The 15,473-nt window shown below is 40.2% G+C and overlaps 1 protein-coding gene across 1 annotated transcript in view; it reads left to right on the top strand.

The window, feature by feature from the left end:
- The window catches only part of HMGA2 (high mobility group AT-hook 2), a 139,576-nt gene extending 129,553 nt beyond the window's left edge, over positions 1-10,023 (top strand). Inside the window, exon 5 of the mRNA XM_001117025.5 lies at positions 7,028-10,023. Within this exon, the coding sequence (XP_001117025.1) occupies positions 7,028-7,075 (48 nt within the window). The 3' untranslated portion in view covers positions 7,076-10,023. The remainder of the gene's footprint in view (positions 1-7,027) is intronic.
- The last annotated feature ends 5,450 nt before the right edge of the window (positions 10,024-15,473 follow it).

The raw sequence follows: 15,473 nt of genomic DNA on the forward strand, positions 1-15,473 counted from the left end.
TGATGTATTTATTTTTTTACTTATGCACTTTCAAGCTGGTAAAACATCTTGTGGGCCAGTAAATGTTTAGTACCAATTGGCAAAACATGAAGAATCATATCAAAGGCTGCCCTGAGTTGCACTGTTTTGTTGTATAGGAAATACTTTTTGACTTAACCGCTGACCTCTGACATCACACAGGTCAAGGGAAAAGGAGAGAGCAAAGTAGAAACCAAGGTTTAACCCTTAATAAAGTAGCTCAAGGACATAGCAGCACAGGGAAATTGGAGGGCAGAGGAAGCGTATCAAAATGATTATTAACTGTAAACAGATGAAGTAATTAGCTTAGCTAACAGTTGTAATACAGGAATATTGGCAGGATGAAGTCAGCGGTTCTTGGCAGGAAATGTTTTATAGAGATGACAACTTCTAACAGAAGTGAAAGAACATCACTCAATTTAGGGCAACTTATAAAACTCCAAAAGGCAAAATTTAGTGTTTCTGGACTTGACACATTTGCCGAGAGTTTTTTTTTGTTTTGTTTTGTTTTTTTTAAGTATGACTGTTTCTGTGTGGGGAAGTCTGTGGATTAGGCTCAAAACAAAATGGCAGTGGCTGCCTGCATTTTCCCTTCACATTGCAGAATTTTCCTCTACATTTTGATGTGTACTGGATAAAAACCAATTATTTACTCAATATATATCTTTCTTCTTACTCTCCAAACTTACTCACCCAAATTAATGTGGAACAAATAGCAATTGGCTTGAAAACCTGGTCTTTCTAAGAAAATCCTTAATCGTTGCATAGAAATATATTGCATTGTCTCAGACACTCACATTCAGGAAATGTTTGCTAGACACTCAAATGTCTACTGAGAAATTATTTGTTAACTTACTGTTATTGATATTTTTATAATCTTACTCAAAAGTCATAACTCAGGATAATGAAAAACATTTGGTGCAATAATGATTAAAATCCACAAATGTTCTGTTCCCTGGCTGCAAATACAACACCTATGCAAAATTTTACACATCTACAAAACAAAAGGAAAAGGTTTTTCCTAGTCTATGCCATTAATAAGCACATCTGGAATATAACCCTTAAGCAGTCTTTAATCATAATTTAAAGCTACTTTGCATAAAAATAAGAACATTCCACAACAGTTGTGGAAACACTGAAATAAATTTTCTTCTTCTGGGCTGGACATGATGGCTCATGTCTGTGATCCCAGTACTTTGAGAGGCTGAGGCAGAAGTATCCCTTGAGCCCAGGAGTTTGAGACCAGCCTGAGTAACATAGTGAGACCCCATCTCTATTTAAAAAAAAAAAAAAAAAATCCCTTCTTTTGAATACTTTGTTTATGCAAAAAGCCTTTTGCTGTCTTTAGCTATTTTTTAAAATGCAGTGTTCCTGTGATAAGAATTGAACCTGGCATGGAAAACTGATCAAACCAGTAATCCTCAGAAATCGTGACTCCTGAAACTTATGATTAGTTTATACCTAAAATGATTTCCCTGTTTGAAAAATGTGCCTACCATCTCCAGATTTTTTAAAAATAGCCCTTTATCCCAGGAAGGAGAAATTCATTGTATCCCAGAGACCAGCATTACTTCTGTTGCGATATTTTCAGTAATGGAACTCTATTGAGATTACAGACAAGACAAGCCAGAGAGCATTTTAGGAAGCTAATACTTTTTATTTTACTTTCCTCTGGGGACCCTATTGAATAGTTTTTTTCTTTCTTAAGAACCTATCCTTGAATCATAGGTAAAGAAATAATCACAGAATTAGTAACTGACATTAATAATCACAGCTTCACACTATAGTCTTACTGGATTTTTACTCTTTTTCAAGGTTTCCCCAAATGGTTGTCACATTTCTCACACAATCCTGCAGTGTAGATAGACATGTATAGTCATTACTGGTCTGACACAGTGGGACTGAGACCTGCTAGTGCAGTGGTTGGCATCTATGATTAGTGAGGTCCAAGCTCAACCTTCTTTACATTAAACATGCCCTAGCAAGACCTTCAAACCAACTTTATTAAGCTGATGCTAACACACACAAAGTAGTCCTAACAATTCTATGTTATATATACGTAATGCAAAAATAAAGACAAGATCAGGTACAAATGCTGTCAATATCTCAACTTCTTGTCTCCTTTTGAAAAACGTAATTCCTGCCTAGCATTTCCACCAGAATCCCTTGCTCTTGCCAGATTATATGGTTTATATGTGTTCCATTTAACATGTTTTTTAAAAATTTGCTGTAGAGTTTTCCTAGTTGGAGGAAATAATCACTTTCCATTAAGTTAAACAGTCTTGATACATTTTAAACGAAAATATCTGACAGAGAATAGAAAAACTCAGCTTTGTGGTCTTGTCAGTCACTTAGCTACAGATGGAACTTGAAAAACTAGTTCCTGGTCATTGCTGCTGAGGAGAGCCCTTTATTTCTGCTGTAACAGGACTGACTCAAGATACTCATGAACGTGGAAAACTCCTAAGTGTGTCGTTCTGAGTTCCTGAGAAATTGAACCTACACAGATAACAAGAAAAAGAATGCCACTTAGCCATAACTACCCTTTCTAGATTACCAAGTATTTGTAGGTTTATTGGCAAGATAGCTTAAATTACACATGTATTTCTGGCCTGCAACATCATGTAATAGAAGAGTTGCAGAATTATTTGCAGTTAAGAAAAAAAAAAAGATAAGGACTTATTAAAGCTGACATGGACTTCTGTGATTTTTGCACTCCTTACCACACACAAAGGAGGGCATCGTGGTAACACCACCTCTGAGTTTGTATTTCCCGGTTCCATTTAGAATCCACTGGCCTCTTCTACTGCAGACCTGCTGTTTAGTCTGCATCTGAAAATTAAACCCAGAGCTTCAGCTCTTAGCATTAAATACTGAACTTTCTTCCAGCACACACCCTCATCCATGCCTGTATGGTAAGTCTTATTAAACTCAAGACATTTTAAAATTCCATCAGCCTTAGGAGTTAAGTTTGGATATTGGGCTGTCTTCCTCCTCCTTTTTAATCAATTAGCAGAAGTGTACCCAAAGGTGTATATATCACATGCATCATATTGAACCAAATTAAGAGAACAGTGATACGTGCAAACTACATTTCTGGGTTTTAGTGGAGTTTTTTTCAAGCTTAGCTAAAACAATGAAAGAGTTACATTTACCAAATTCCTTTTTTCATGAACAAAAGAAAAACTAAGGCAAAGTAAGTGCACTTTTCCAGTAGTTATAATAAAAATATAGTTTTCCAACTCTGCCCATCCCTTGCCCCGCTCATCAATTTTCTGCCAAGAAAGCTCACATGTTTCAGCCCGGTACCACGCAACCTCACTTGTCTTTGTAAAGTAGCTGCATGATGGCTGGGAGCTGTTCGGTGTTTAGAGGCCTTAGTGGCTGGTGCTCATAAAAATGTCACTGTGCACTTGCACTTTGAAAAGTCCTTTCATATGAACATTCCTGAAGCCCCTTGACCAAAGAGCGGCTGTTTAGCCTTCCCACCCTGCCACTAGACCCTAATGAGATGTGTGCAACTCTTGGCTACAGTTTTCTTCTTATTATTACTTCAAGGCTTCTCTTGGGAGCTACACAAGCTCAAAGGTCCTTTGACCATTAGGTGACAAATGTGACGCAATTTTTTTAAAACATGTCAAGGTACAAGCTATTGTCTATAACACACAGCCTTTTTTTTTTTTTTTTTTTTTTTTTTTTTTTGAGGTCGTCCAGGCTGGAGTGCAGTGGCACCATCTCTGCTCACTGCAAGCTCCGCTTCCCAGGTTCACGCCCTTCTCCTGCCTCAGCCTCCCAAGTAGCTGGGACTACAGGTGCCCGCCACTACACCTGGCTAATTTTTTTGTATTTTTAGTAGAGATGGGGTTTCACTGTGTTAGCCAGGATGGTCTTGATCTCCTGACCTTGTGATCCGCCCACTTCGGCCTCCCAGAGTGCTGGGATTACAGGTGTGAGCCACCGCGCCTGGCCCCAGCCATGTCTTTTAAGTTACTAAAGGTGATTGAAGCTCAGGGGTCCCTACCAACTCCTCAGTTACAGAAACAGGACTCTTTGGGGATGTCAGAGCCAGCTGCTTATTCTCCATGTCACCTGTTTCTGTTCTCTCTTTGCACCACAGAAGCACCCTGTGTTAACTCTGGCCAGACCATGACACTTAGGGGAGCTAAGAATGGGTTTTCCAACCTCATTCCTGACAGGGAAGGTTTTTCTTCTCTTCATTGAATGCACACTTGTGGTACAGAATCCACACATGTAGCCAAAGACCAAGTCACTGGGAAGGTGAGAGCTGAGGTTTGCAGAAGCGGGAAGAGCCACCTGCCCCGCCACATCACCCCTTTGGGAACCATTCCTTCCTTTGAAGGGTGGCCAGCCAGGGCTATGCCAAGAAGAGAGAGCTCTCCACTAACTAGACATTTGAGAAAACCATCATTCTGAGCATGTGAGAGCCACATTGCCTGCAAACCTTTAACAGAGTGAGACTCCCACCCTCTGACATCCTAGTCATGTTCCCAGTACTAACTGATAGTCACTAGTAGAAGAATTCCAAGGTCAGCAGAAAGATGCATTAATAAAACAACTATCCACATTGTGTTAAGAACAGTTAAGGAAACATTATGATCTACCACCATTTTCATTTGAATTGTGTCTAAGAGGTTGGAAGTCAGGAGTTTCAGGAGCTCACCTCAAGCAACATTTCTGGGAATGTTTTGAAAAGCTGATCACATTCCATCTAGTACAAGGTCTTTGTTAAGTTCACGGCCTGAAAATTCTGTTTCCTTTCGGATTTGAAAGTACCTTGGTTTCCGGATAGTATAGAAAAATCAAACGGTTAGAAATGGAATAATTACAGCTCAATCCAGGAGGTTTGCCAGCTTGACTGTGCTCTATTAATTTGTTAACCGTAAGAAGGAATAAAATAGACCTGCTGGCTTTTATGCCATGGTCTGTTTCAGAGTAATCACCTAAGTCCACACCTCATGTCATAATGGGAAGTGAGTCATCTGGGGACAGACGAGGTGTGTATCTGCCTAACGGTTCAGTGACTTTCTGGAATTTAAATATTAAATGAAAGGACAGGGTCACAGGGCAGCTGATCTTTGGCTCGCCTCTCTTTCGTCTGCCCATGGCTTTGATCATGCTACATCCTCCTTTGTGGCCAGGGCTCCACAGAGAATCTCAGGGTCATGGCCTGTTGCCTAGTCAAGAGGTATAAACCTGCTGCTTATATATGTGAAGCCCACAGTTTGGGGGTTGGGAGTTAAAGGGGAGGTAGCCTCATACGTTCCACTTTTCCCACAAAACCCAAAGCAGACTAAACAAAACCGGTGTGAAATCTCATGACTTGATGCTGCCATGGTTATATTTTTCAAGCTGTAATCCATTCATTTGTATGTGTGTTTATTCCCAGGATTTACAGCTCTCTCAGTCTTCAGGGGGAAGGAGAATATTTGAAACCTTTTGCAAAGGGTTTGAAGTATGCAGTGGCCTGTGATTAAAGCCCAGGATAGAGAGAGTGTGTGTGTGCGTGTGTGTGTATGTGCATTCATGTGAGTGGGTGAGTGCCCGTTCATGTGGGGTTTTTTCTCCCATTTGCTGCTTTTACGCAAAAGCGTCACACATGGTAGCATTTAGGAGCCCCTTCACAGCTGAAGTGTTTCAAACACTAATGAATGGAAGTTTGGTCATATAATGCAGACAAGCTTTAAGGCATGCTTTACTGAATGGTGTACTGTGGTGACCTGGGAAAGGAAGAGAGGTATAAATTGTGTCGGTTAGCCACCCAGACAAAATGAAGCCATGTGGAAAATCAAATCTATTAAAGTATGAAGACTGTTATAAGCTGTTTTAAGCTGGCCATTCTTAAAGGGGCTCGGTCTGCTGCAGGAGTAAATGTTTACCTCTTCTCCCAGATCTTTTTCACATGCCGTCTTATGAGACAATGTGCAGCATTTGATAAAAATCATCCTCTCACTAACGACGCTTTTATCGGAAATGTTTATTGTCTCCGCTTTACCACCCATGTCCTGAAAGGTACTGCACATTTGTTAAATAAGCAAAAGGAAAGAGAACTTTGCGGCTCAAGCCGGCTCGCAGAAACCCCAACAAATTCCAGAGCCATAAGGAATCAAAAAAAGGAAAAGGGAAGGAGGAGTTAGATTTATATGAAGAGGGGGTCTTGCAAAAACATATATATTAGATTTTCTCTGCTTGGCTAGCCCACCATCAAATGTTTGGTCCATGCGGATTAGTATTGAGATTGAGCAGTTACGCTGAACTTGGGTCACTGTCTCAAAATGTGCTTTAATAAATACAAGGGGGAGGAAATGGATTTGGGAAGGCTCGTTGTCCGATCTGCCCCTGCTCTCACACTGCCTCTGCACAGTGGTGTAGCGGTCACACGCTGGTGTTGGCACCAAAACCGACCCGACCCAAATCCTGGTCCCACACACCCTGTAATTTTGGGCACATTCCTTGTCTGTGCCTTGGTTTTCTCATCTGTAAAATAGGAATATTAACAGAAGGTGCCTAAGCATCTGGTAAGCACTCTAAAAATACCAGCTATTATTACCAGTATCGGGAGGGTGGGTTCGCTTATGCCTTAAGAACTGATCCCCCTAACTCTATTTTCCTTGTGTGCCGGTGTTTAAAACTGATGAATGGCATGCTGTCGGGAAAAATTTATTCCATTCCTATTTTTTTTCTAATTGGTGAGTAACCGTGCATTGCCCTGACCGTCTCTGGACAGCAAACAATTGAATTTGCTGACCAGTCGCCATGATGTCAAGCCTTAAGTCAACAGTGGCTAATGACCACTCTGGGAAAAAACAACACCTTGATTCCTCAATTACGGTTTAAGAAGCCCTGGCAATGAGGGCTCGCCAGTCATCGTCATCCTCTTTTGAGGCAAGCATAATGTGCTGTGGAAACAGGTTACCTCTGCACTGTTGGCAAGAGCAGCCCACACAGTATAACGATTGAGCGTCATGGCTGTGCCCTTTGTGTGTTCCAGGAGGAAACTGAAGAGACATCCTCACAAGAGTCTGCCGAAGAGGACTAGGGGGCGCCAACGTTCGATTTCTACCTCAGCAGCAGTTGGATCTTTTGAAGGGAGAAGACACTGCAGTGACCACTTATTCTGTATTGCCATGGTCTTTCCACTTTCATCTGGGGTGGGGTGGGGTGGGGCGGGGGAGGGTGGGGGTGGGGTGGGGAGAAATCACATAACCTTAAAAAGGACTATATTAATCACCTTCTTTGTAATCCCTTCACAGTCCCAGGTTTAGTGAAAAACTGCTGTAAACACAGGGGACACAGCTTAACAATGCAACTTTTAATTACTGTTTTCTTTTTTCTTAACCTACTAATAGTTTGTTGATCTGATAAGCAAGAGTGGGCGGGTGAGAAAAACTGAATTGGGTTTAGTCAATCACTGCACTGCATGCAAACAAGAAACGTGTCACACTTGTGATGTCGGGCATTCATATAGGAAGAACGCGGTGTGTAACACTGTGTACGCCTCAAATACCACCCCAACCCACTCCCTGTAGTGAATCCTCTGTTTAGAACACCAAAGATAAGGACTAGATACTACTTTCTCTTTTTCGTATAATCTTGTAGACACTTACTTGATGATTTTTAACTTTTTATTTCTAAATGAGACGAAATGCTGATGTATCCTTTCATTCAGCTTACAAACCAGAAAAGGTTATGTTCATTTTTCAAAAAGGGAAGTAAGCAAACGAATATTGCCAACTTTTCTATTTATGGATATCACACATATCAGCAGGAGTAATAAATTTACTCACAGCACTTGTTTTCAGGACACTTCATTTTTAGGAAATCTGCTTCCTACAGAGCCAAATGCCATTTAGCAATCAATAACACTTGTCAGCCTCAGAGCATTTAAGGAACCTAGACAAGTAAAATTATCCTCTTTGTAATTTAATGAAAAGGTACAACAGAATAATGCATGATTAACTCACCTAATTATGAGGTGAGAGGAGCGAAATCTAAATTTCTTTTGCTATAATTATACGTCAATTTAAAAAGCAAAAAAAAAAAAAAAAAAAAAAAAGGGGGCAGTCTGTCTCTCTCTGTCTCTCTCCCTCTTCCTCTCCCTCTCTCTTTTCATTGTGTATCAGTTTCCATGAAAGACCTAAATACCACTTACCTCAAATTAAGCATATGTGTTACTTCAAGTAATACGTTTTGACATAAGATGGTTGACCGAGGTGCTTTTCTTCGGCTTGAGTTCACCATCTCTTCATTCAAACTGCACTTTTAGCCAGAGATGCAATATATCCCCACTACTCAATACTACCTCTGAATGTTACAATGAATTTACAGTCTAGTACTTATTACATGCTGCTATACACAAGCAATGCAAGAAAAAAACTTACTGGGTAGGTGATTCTAATCATCTGCAGTTCTTTTTGTACACTTAATTACAGTTAAAGAAGCAATCTCCTTACTGTGTTTCAGCATGACTATGTATTTTTCTATGTTTTTTTAATTAAAAATTTTTACAAATACTTGTTTCAGCTTCTCTGCTAGATTTCTACATTAACTTGAAAATGTTTTAACCAAGTCGCTCCTAGGTTCTTAAGGATAATTTTCCTCAATCACACTACACATCACACAAGATTTGACTGTAATGTTTAAATATTACCCTCCAAGTCTGTACCTCAAATGAATTGTTTAAGGAAATGGACTAATTGACTTGCAAAGACCTACCTCCAGACTTCAAAAGAAATGAACTTGTTACTTGCAGCATTCATTTGTTTTTTCAATGTTTGAAATAGTTCAAACTGCAGCTATCCCTAGTCAAAACTATTTTTATAAAAGACGTTTGATAGAAAGGAACACATTTTTACATATTTTTGCAAAATAAGTAAATAATAAATAAAATAAAATAAAAGCCAACCTTCAAAGAAACTTGAAGCTTTGTAGGTGAGATGCAACAAGCCCTGCTTTTGCATAATGCAATCAAAAATATGTGTTTTTAAGATTAGTTGAATATAAGAAAATGCTTGACAGATATTTTCATGTATTTTACACAAATGTGATTTTTGTAATATGTCTCAACCAGATTTATTTTAAACGCTTCTTGTGTAGAGTTTTTATGCCTTTCTCTCCTAGTGAGTGTGCTGACTTTTTAACATGGTATTATCAACTGGGCCAGGAGGTAGTTTCTCATGACGGCTTTTGTCAGTATGGCTTTTAGTACTGAAGCCAAATGAAACTCAAAACCGTCTCTCTTCCAGCCGCTTCAGGGAGGTAGTTTCAAAAGCCACATACCTCTCTGAGACTGGCAGATCGCTCACTGTTGTGAATCACCAAAGGAGCTATGGAGAGAATTGAAACTCAACATTACTGTTAACTGTGCATTAAATAAGCAAATAAACAGTGGCTCATAAAAATAAAAGTCGCATTCCATATCTTTGGATGGGCCTTTTAGAAACCTCATTGGCCAGCTCATAAAATTGAAGCAATTGCTCGTGTTGGCCAAACATGGTACACTGAGTGATTTCCATCTCTGGTGAAGTTACACTTTTATTTCCCGTACGTTGTACAATCAAAACACACTACTACCTCTTAAGTCCCAGTATACCTCATTTTTCATACTGAAAAAAAAAAAAAAAGCTTGTGGCCAATGGAACAGTAAGAACATCATAAAATTTTTATATATATAGTTTATTTTTGTGGGAGATAAATTTTATAGGACTGTTCTTTGCTGTTGTTGGTCACAGCTAAATAAGACTGGACATTTAACTTTTCTACCATTTCTGCAAGTTAGGTATGTTTGCAGGAGAAAAGTATCAAGACGTTTAACTGCAGTTGACTTTCTCCCTGTTCCTTTGAGTGTCTTCTAACTTTATTCCTTGTTCTTCATGTAGAATTGCTGTCTATGATTGTACTTTGAATCGCTTGCTTGTTGAAAATATTTCTCTAGTGGATTATCACTGTCTGTTCTGCACAATAAACATAACAGCCTCTGTGATCCCCATGTGTTTTGATTCCTGCTCTTTGTTACAGTTCCATTAAATGAGTAATAAAGTTTGGTCAAAACAGATCAAGGAGGGAGACACTCACAAGTCATTTTGTTGCACCCCTTGCACACACCTTGGTACACACATACATAAAGTGTGTTTTACATATCATACTCCTTCAATCAACTGCCCTGAGCTCACCTTTCAGATTCTGACATTTAATTCTACAGAGACAATCTTAGAAGAAACATGAAGAATAAGCTGTAGTTCCAAACTATAGAATTTTTACTTCAGGCTAGCATCTACAAAGTTTGTAAGGGAAGTAACTAATGCAACAGTTGTCTTTGAAGTAACATTGAAGAGAGATCTAGAAGTTTGATCAAAAGAATAAGAAATGAAAGCCACGAAGTGTCTCCTAGATAGGAGCCTTTTAACTCTAAAAAGTACTAGCAAAGTCAGAATGATTCTACCAAGTTCAAGGTCAACTTGACACTTAGGTTGCTAATTATGAATATATCCAGGATTTTTAAAAAGCTAAAACTTCTGGTTTGTACTATCACCATTGTTACTCAAATTTTCTTCATTTAGCTTCTTAAGAGAAATTTGTTTCTAGAAAGAGTTTGCCAATTTTAAGACATCTGCTGTCAGGAAATTTGTTAAATGTATTACTTCATTCCTGAATTCATTCACTTATTCTCACAGTCAGTATTCTGTGAGTACCTTACTGAGTTATCCTGAAAAGTGGTTGCATCCCGAAACCCCTGCCAATACCAAGGACAAATCACAGGCCCTCTCACAGAAAGCCTTTATGGTCACCATCAGAGAGGGAGAATGGGTTTCAGCCAATGTAGCATTTCATATGGGAGCGTGGGGAGGGTATGTATCTTTTAATGGGCTGAGGATGCTCAACTCTTTAGTGAATTCAGGAATAGTAAGTGGTGTAGTACTCTAGGCAGAAATAAAAACAGAATTTAGGAATGAATACCCTCCAGCCAGGGGGCATATGATGCAAACTCCAGCTGTAACAAAACTTCAGAGAAGTGAAACATAAGGAGCCCAAGACCAGCACCGTGGCGCACTCCTATAGTTTCAGCTACTCAGAAGGCTAAAGCAGGAGGATCACTTGAGTCTAGGAGTTGGAGGTTGCAGTACACTATGATCACACCTCTGAATAGCCACTGCACTTCAGTCTGAGCAACACAGCAAAACTCAATCTCTCAAGTTAAAAAAAAAAAAAAAGCCCAAGAGCAGAGAGAAGACGGCAGATTTGATGCTCTTCTTTTCAAGTTAGTTTTATTTCTGTGAGATGACTTTTTATTGAGCAAGACTAATTTCTAGAGTTAGGTAAGGTCGTTCTTGAGAAATTACTCTTCATATCTAGGAATTCTGGCCTAAAAGTGGAAGAAAAATTGAAAAAATCAAAATTATTTTTGAAATACATAATTCAGATAGATAACAACCCGGGGGTCAAAAGGCAACAACAGGGGTCTACACCCCTAATCCGAGTTCGGCCATCTGTAAGACTTGGCAATCCGGTTTCTTCTGAAGTAGGAGGGGAATGGCTGCAGATATGACCCTCTGTCCTCCATCCTCAGCCTATGTATTTGGGACTCCACCTAAGCTGAGCCAGTCATGCCTTGGTTCCTCTGTCATACCAAGACCCAGTTACGGCCCATGGGAAAATGCCTCATGTCAGTGAGCAATACTCCACTTTGTACCTAGTTTGTAGTAGTTAGGTTCTTGTTTTTGCTTTTGAGCCTGAATCAACACCTTGATGATCTGCCTCCACTCCATGAGTAAGTCTATCTCAGCCTTCCCAGGGCCCTAAATTCTTCCCCTGTACTGCCACCAACCCTAAGATTGATCCCTTGTGACCTGTTAGTCCCATCTCCCTTCTATTCAATTACCTATTTTCTCACTTTTGGGTTTTGCTTGTCCTGTGGCTTCCTTAGTCCTAGTTTAAGCATACATTCTTGAGGATGTGAAATAGCAACATTTGAGAATGCTGTGCTGCCAGAACCCAGACTGTGGGGTATCTACCTTGAAAGAAACTTGCTTTGTGAGGAAAATGGTAGACACAGATCTAGCTCTAGTAGTGTGCTGCTGCTGAGAATCTAGAGAGTTCAGAGAAAAGAGGAGACCTTTAACACACTGCCATGTGTGTTTTGAGATCTCCCCAAATCCTGGAGATCTCAAAAGCGTCAATGTCCTCCCAAGTCAGATCACTGACTAATGTCTGCTGTTCCACTGGGCATATTGGTCAGGTTTTAGAGGAATCTAAGGAAGAAGAGCTGCCATCTAAGTAGTAATGCTCCAAGAGATGCAATGAAACAAAGACAAAGTTAATATTAAAATGCAGATAGTTTAGTCTAGCACAGGCTAGCAGCTCCTGCCCTAGAAATGAATGGCTGTGTTAGCCAGGATCCCTTCAGTTGCACTGGACATAAACCCAATACAGAATGACTTAAGCCAAACAAAACAAAACAAAACAAAATGTGTAGTAGCTGATAAACTAGGAAGTCCAGGATGTGGATCTTTAGGTACGGCTTGATCCAGGGACCCAAGGATGCGGCCAGACCTATAGTCTGTATATAACCTATAGTTCAGCTTTTCTCTATCTTGGCTTCATTCTTGGATAGGTTATGTTCTAGCGATGACAGGGTAGCTGCTGTAAGCCCCACACCCACATCATCTCGATCTAGCAAACTCTGAAGAAAGATCCTTATTTTTTTTTCAATATTTCTAACAAAATCTTGGGGTTGAATACTGTTGGGCCAATTTGGATCTCACGCCAATCACTATAAAATCATTCTGGCCAGAAGTGGGTGGGAGTGGGGAGAAAACACTGATTGGTCAGATCAGCTGTGGGTCACATGTCTGTCCCCGGAGCCGGTCCATAAAGGCGGACCTCAGTAAGTGAGGGGGAAGGAAGAGAGCAGGCCCAGCCCCACGTGAAACACGAAATCAGAGATGCCCCAAAGACAAACCCAAGCCCACAGCCAGGAGAAGGGAAAATAGATACAGGAGAGAGGAAGGATAGCAGCTGCCTGTTACAATGGCACAGCCAACAACTCTCACTTAACACCCAGAAACTGAGGTGAGATAAATGTGAGCAAGGCTGAAAAATGTCACAGACTTTACCATGAATGTGAGTGGAAATCAAATACCCTGAGAATTGTTGGTCTGGCAGTGGACTTTGCAGGAGGATAAAGACACCTCGTTTAGAGGCACTGAGACTTTACTGTTTCTTGCCATGAAACAATTTAGCCTATCTTGATTGGGACAAGTAGTGACAACTCTTTTTGCATCATCAGTTTTTTGCTTACAAACCACCTTCACAAATTTTCTTTCTTTTCACCTTCATTACCATGGTGAGTAATAGAGCAGGTATTATTATTATTATTATATTTATTTTACAGATGGGTTAACTGAGGCTCAGAGAGCCTAAGTGACTGACTTGGGAAGACAGCTGGTAAATGGCAAAGCCATAATGTAATCTCAGGTTCCACACTCTCCTCTAGGCTGGTGCATACCCACAGAGTATTGCATGCAATTCCTGTTCAGGATGAACTTTCTTTTGGGTGCACATCCCTAACATAGTTAATCCTAGCTTCCCAAGCTTCAGTCAGATTTTCCAAAGTTATATTTTCAAAGGGAGCACTGAAATAGCAGCACACTCAGTCTCCAAGTCTTCAGTACCCTTCAGTTGGAAAGATTCTGTTGCATTGTGGAACACCTAAACCTAGCTATTTATCTCATTTAGCAGTCTAAGAATATATATCAAGAGACTATGAGCTATATCAGGTTTAGGGGATTCTCTAAATTGCAGCAAGTAAGCTGGCCATAAGACTCAGAACATTCTGCAAGACCAGTAACGTTTAAGGCCCCATTCCTCTACCTTTCGTCTAGTCCCCAAATCTATAGGCTTGTCGAAGTTCCCTGTGGCCTCATCTCTGAAATCAGGCATTAGGTGGGCTGATATATGGTAATTATTTATTACAACAGGATACATTTAGCCATAAAACAATTATGTTTAGCCTAATCCCAGCCAACTTAATCACATCATGAAAAATAAAACCTATATTTCAACCAGCTAATGAAAATGTGAAACTTACCTAAATCCGTAAGATACATCATGCTGTCCATCCAACAATTACAGAAGTCATCTTTACAAGACAAAGGTCTTCAAATATCTCTTGAATGTGTCTGCTTTCTCTTCATCACCGTTGCCACTACTACAGTTCAAGCACCACTACATTTTTATGCTCCGTATGCTCTCACCCCACTTCAATTTTTTCTTTACCCACAGCCAGTGTCATCTTTTGAACAACAGAAATCCAATCACAAATTTTATGGTCTTAGTAAAATTCAAAATCTTTCCTATGGCCCAAATGGCCTGGACAGTCTGACTCCTTCTTCCTTTTTGAGCCCAAGCTGTCTCAGTCTTCCTTACTTTGTGCTCACTTGCCTTAGGGTGGCTTGGAATGCACCTTTCTCCTTCCTATAACCTTGAGCACTTTTTCCTAGGCTCTAGTACCCCCTGTTTGGAATTCTTTTCCTCCTCAGCCTCTCTTTCACTCTGGCAAGCCTCCTCCTCAGTCTTCAGATCTCAGTTGAAATGTTTCTCCCTCTAGGGTAGCCTCTCTGCCTTCTCACTCCCAACTCTGACATACAATCAGGTCCTCTAGTGCAAGGGTCACCAGACCCCATTACCAAACCATTACCAGTTTTTGGTTTGTAGCCTGTTAAGAACTGGTCTGCACAGCAGGAGGTGAGCGGCAGGCAAGTGAGCATTTCCACCCATGCTTCGCCTTCTGTCAGATCAGCGGTGGCATTAGATTCTCACAGGAGCACAAACCCTATCATGAACTACGCATGCAAGAGATCTAGGCTGTGCGTTCCTTATGAGAATCTAAGATGGAAGAGTTTCATCCAGAAACCATCCTTCACTGCCAACACCCCGATCCATGGAAAAGTTGTCTTCCATGAAACCGGTTGCTAGTGCCGAAAAGGTTGATGACCCTGCCCTGGTGTATATTCTCTCTTTTCATTTGTATAATTTAAGGGATACAAGTGCAATTTTGTCACATGGATATATTGCATAGTGGTGAAGTCTGAACTTTTAGTGTAGCCATCACCTGAATAATGTACATTTTACCCATTAATTTATCATCATCCACTCCCCACCCTTTACAGTCTCCTATGCCTATCATTCCACACTCTATGTTCATGTGTACACTTTAGCTCCCACTTATAAGTGAGAATATGTGGTATTTGACTTCCTGTTTCTGAGTTGTTTCACTTAAAATAATGGCCTCAAGCTCCATTCATGTTACTGCAAAAGACATGATTTCATTCTTTTTTATGTTTGTATATGTACACTGCATTTTCTTTAATCATCTGTTGATAGACACTTCAGTTGATCCCCTGTTTTTGTGATTGTTGAATACTGAATATATTCAAAAA

This window comes from Macaca mulatta, chromosome 11, assembly GCF_049350105.2.
Source record: "Macaca mulatta isolate MMU2019108-1 chromosome 11, T2T-MMU8v2.0, whole genome shotgun sequence".
Taxonomy (NCBI): Eukaryota; Metazoa; Chordata; class Mammalia; order Primates; family Cercopithecidae; genus Macaca; species Macaca mulatta.